The 3,887-nt window shown below is 42.5% G+C and overlaps 1 protein-coding gene across 1 annotated transcript; it reads right to left on the bottom strand.

The window, feature by feature from the left end:
* Positions 1-1,800: 1,800 nt before the first annotated feature.
* On the bottom strand, positions 1,801-3,486 carry LOC112721114 (uncharacterized). Its single transcript, XM_025772185.1, has 2 exons — positions 3,151-3,486; positions 1,801-2,976 (listed from the first exon to the last, which is right to left on the bottom strand). The coding sequence occupies exons 1-2, from the start codon at positions 3,484-3,486 to the stop codon at positions 1,801-1,803; spliced, it is 1,512 nt and encodes a 503-aa protein (XP_025627970.1).
* Between the last annotated feature and the right edge of the window lie 401 nt (positions 3,487-3,887).

The following is a 3,887-nucleotide window of genomic DNA, read 5'->3' as shown; positions in this document are numbered from 1 at the left end:
CACTTTTGTCAGGTCAATGCTAGGAGAATTTATAGTAAATTGATGTAATGTAGATATCTCGGACTGAGTACTGCCGAGCTTAGATAAAATATCAGCTCTTTGGTTTTGTTCTCCGGGTATGTGTTTTATTTCAAATTCTTTAAATTGTGAAATCAAATTTTTGACTAATAATAAATATTTGGATAGAAGAGGGTCTCTTACTTGAAACTGGTCGTTTACCTGTTGAACAACCAACAAGGAGTCACAATATACCTTGATTGTGTATATTTGAAGGTCTAAGCAAACCTGAAGTCCTGCGACCAGGGCTTCATACTCGGATTGGTTGTTGCTGGCTTTAAAAGATAGGTGTAAGGAATGCTCGAGGACGGTACCATCTTCGGCTTCGAGTCGTATTCCAGCGCCACATCCTTCTTTGTTGGATGAGCCATCTATGTATAAGGTCTATTGTTTTGTGTGGTCATCTTCTGATGGTATCGTAAGTTCTGCAATAAAGTCGGCTAAAAACTGCAATTTTATTACTCCTCTAGACTGATATCTGATGTCGAACTCGGATAGTTCGATTGACCACTTTATAAGTCTCCTTGCAATGTCGGGCTTGTGTAGTACTTGTCGTAGTGGGTGATCTGTTTTGACATTGATGACATGACTTTGAAAATAAGGTCGAAGTCTTCGTGCTGAGAAGACTAATGCTAAAGCCAGCTTCTCTATCCTCGGATAATTAAGTTCGGCATGGTGGAGTGTTTTGCTGACGAAGTAGACTGGTTGCTGAATTTTGCTTCTCTCTGTGACAAGAGCCGAGCTTATCGCCCAATCAGTAACGGAAAGGTATAGAAATAAATCTTCCCCTTGCAGGGGTTTTTGTATAATCGGCGGTTGCGAGAGAGTTGTTTTTAGTGTGATAAAAGCTTTCTTGCAATCGTCGGTCTATTGAAATTTGTTTTTCTTTTTAATTGTTTGGAAAAAAGGATTAGACTTTAAAGCTAAACAAGGTACAAATCTTGATAAAGCAGCAAGCCTTCCTGTGAGGCGTTAGACTTCTTTTATGGTCTTAGGACTTGTCATTTCCAAAACTGCTCGGCATTTGTCGGGGTTTGCCTCGATGCCTCTGTTTGTTAACAAAAATCCCAAGAACTTACCACCTTGTACGCAAAAAGCGCATTTTTCCGGGTTCAGGCGCATGTTGTAGTGGCGTATCTGGGCGAATATTTCTGTTAAGTCATCAAGATGATTGTTGCCGACCTTTGTTTTGGCGACCATATCATCAACATAAACTTCGATGTTTCTGCCGATTTGTTTGGCGAAAACTTTATCCATAAGACGTTGGTAAGTTGCCCCTGCATTCTTTAATCCAAAAGGCATAACCTTATAACAGTAGTTTCCGAAGTCAGTAATAAAAGCTGTTTTACATTGATCGGAGGGGTGCATAAGTATTTGGTTGTACCCTGAATATGCATCCATGAAACTTAAGGTAGCGTAACCGGAGGCGTTATCTACCAAAGAGTCTATGGATGGTAAAGGATACGAATCTTTTGGACATGCTTTATTTAAATCAGTAAAATCGACGCATATGCGCCACTTACCGTTTTGTTTCCTTACCATAACCACATTGGCGAGCCAGGTGGTAAATCTGATCTCTTTGATGAACTCGGCACTAATCAGTTTTTGTGTTTCCTCCAACGACGCTTTTTGTTTTTCTTCGCCAAGCTTTCGTTTCTTTTGTTGCACAGGTCTCGCAGACGAGTTTATAGCTAGTTTATGGCTGATGATTTGTGGGTCTATGCCAGGCATATCTGAAGGTTTTCATGCAAAAAGGTCGGCTTGATCTTGTAAGAAGGTGGTGATGGTGTTTAGCTCCTCCTTGCTTATTGAGTTACCTACAAAAGTGAACTTGTTAGGGTCATTGTTGAAATATACCTTCTGTAAGTCGTCGGACGAAGTTGGCCTTTCCCGGAAGTCGGCTCTTGGGTCTAAGTCGGCTAATGCCGAGCTAGTGTGTGTGAGATCGACATTGTTAACTTGTTGTTTTGAATTATTGTGGAATTTCATGTCGATGTTGTAACAGTGCCGAGCTTCCTTATGATCTCCATGAATTGTGACAACATGATCGTCCTGTAAAGGGAACTTAACACACAGGTGAACTGTAGAAACAATGGCGCCGAACTTGTTTAAGAAAGGTCGGCCAAGGATAATATTATATGGACTAAAGCAATCTACAACTAAATATTGTATATCACAAGTTTTTGAAAGAGGATGCTCACCCAGTGTGGTTTGTAACCACACTGATCCTATTATTGGGACGCGTTCGCCGGAGAAACCGACCAGATCTCCCCCTGTTGACTGGAGGATGTTGTTACTGAGCTTCATTTTTTGAAATGTTGAGTAGAATAAGACGTCGGCACTACTTCCAGGATCTAGCAGTACTTTTTTGACCAGTAGGTCTCCCAACTGAAGAGTTATAACTACGGGGTCATCCAAGTTCTGTATACTAGAGTTGTAGTCTGCTTGTGTGAATGTGAGTTGCGGCAGTTGTGTTGGATTTTCTGTTTCACTTTGTGGGCCTTCTAACGAGCATATTGATCGGAATGACCTTTTTCTTGCCGAGTTTGAGGAGCCTCCACTCGCGTATCCTCCTGAAATATAGTTGATGATTCCTCGTGGCTTTTCGTAATTGTTCGCTGATACCTTCTCTTTTCCTCGGTATTGTTGTTCAGATGAGTCTTCGTTCCTGGAAGGTGTGGAACGTTTTTGGATGTGACTTCCGATGTACTTATCGAGGTGGTCTTGCCGAGCTAAGCGTTCCAAGAGGTCCTTTGCTATTACACAGTCATCAGTGGTATGGCTGTGCTTCTGGTGGAAGGCACAATATTTGGATTTGTCTGCGTTCTTAGTGTCTTGATAGGTGCCGGCCTTTCTTGGTGGTTTGATGAGTTTTGAATGTAGAATCTCTTTGATGATATCCTCTCGCTTAGTGTTAAACTGCGTATAAGAATCAAAATGAGGGGTTAGTTAACCTTTCTTACTAGTTGGAGTTTTATCGTCGTCTCTGTAGGTTGTTCTATCAGACTTCCGAGCTTGTCGGAGCTCCTCGATATCGATTTGTCCTTTTGCTTTTTCCCGGAATTCGGCCAGAGATTTCGGCTTTTCTATCACAATGGTTTCTTGGAACTTTCCAGGTCGGAGGCCGCTTTTGATTGCGTGCAAATGGACTTCTGGATGGAGATCAGGTATACTGATGGCGATTTTGGTGAAGCGAGTCATATAGTCTTTCAGGCTTTCATTCTGCCCTTGCTTGATAGTGTTCAGATAGTCAGAGTCATGCAGATATATTGCGGATCCGGTGAAGTGCTCTTCAAACAGCTTGGTCAGTTGTTGAAATCGCGAAACAGAACCTGCAGGCAAAGCACACAACCAATCAAGTGCAGGGCCGTCTAAATAATTTGGAAAACAACGGCATAAAACAGTGTCGGATGCACCGTTGACGATCATTATTGATCAGAACTTCTTGAGAAATTTCTTCGGGTCTCCGAGGCCATCATAAGGTGTGAGGGTTAGTGGCAGAGTGAATCTCTTTGGCAACTCGAAGTTCATCACTTCCTCGGTGAAGGGTCCTACAAGGTCATCAGGTCCTTCTTTTGCATCTTCGGGATGAATTACATCAGCTCGGATAGTCTCCGAGACATGAGAGGGTGAATGATGCTCATCATCCTCTGGCTGCTGGTGATGAGCGTCGTTGTGTTCTGTCCGGACATGATTCAGTTCGGTGATTTGAGCGGCCATTATTTGGTTTTCGTCAGCTATCCGTTGATTGGCTTGTTGTAGCTCGACTACCATCCGCATAAGTTCGGATAATGAAGGAGGTGGTATGTCAGCCATGAGTACAAACAAAG

This window comes from Arachis hypogaea, chromosome 11 (genome assembly GCF_003086295.3).
Source record: "Arachis hypogaea cultivar Tifrunner chromosome 11, arahy.Tifrunner.gnm2.J5K5, whole genome shotgun sequence".
Taxonomy (NCBI): domain Eukaryota; kingdom Viridiplantae; phylum Streptophyta; class Magnoliopsida; order Fabales; family Fabaceae; genus Arachis; species Arachis hypogaea.
Note: the sequence above shows the minus strand (reverse complement) of the source record. Positions and strands in the feature narration are given on the sequence as shown.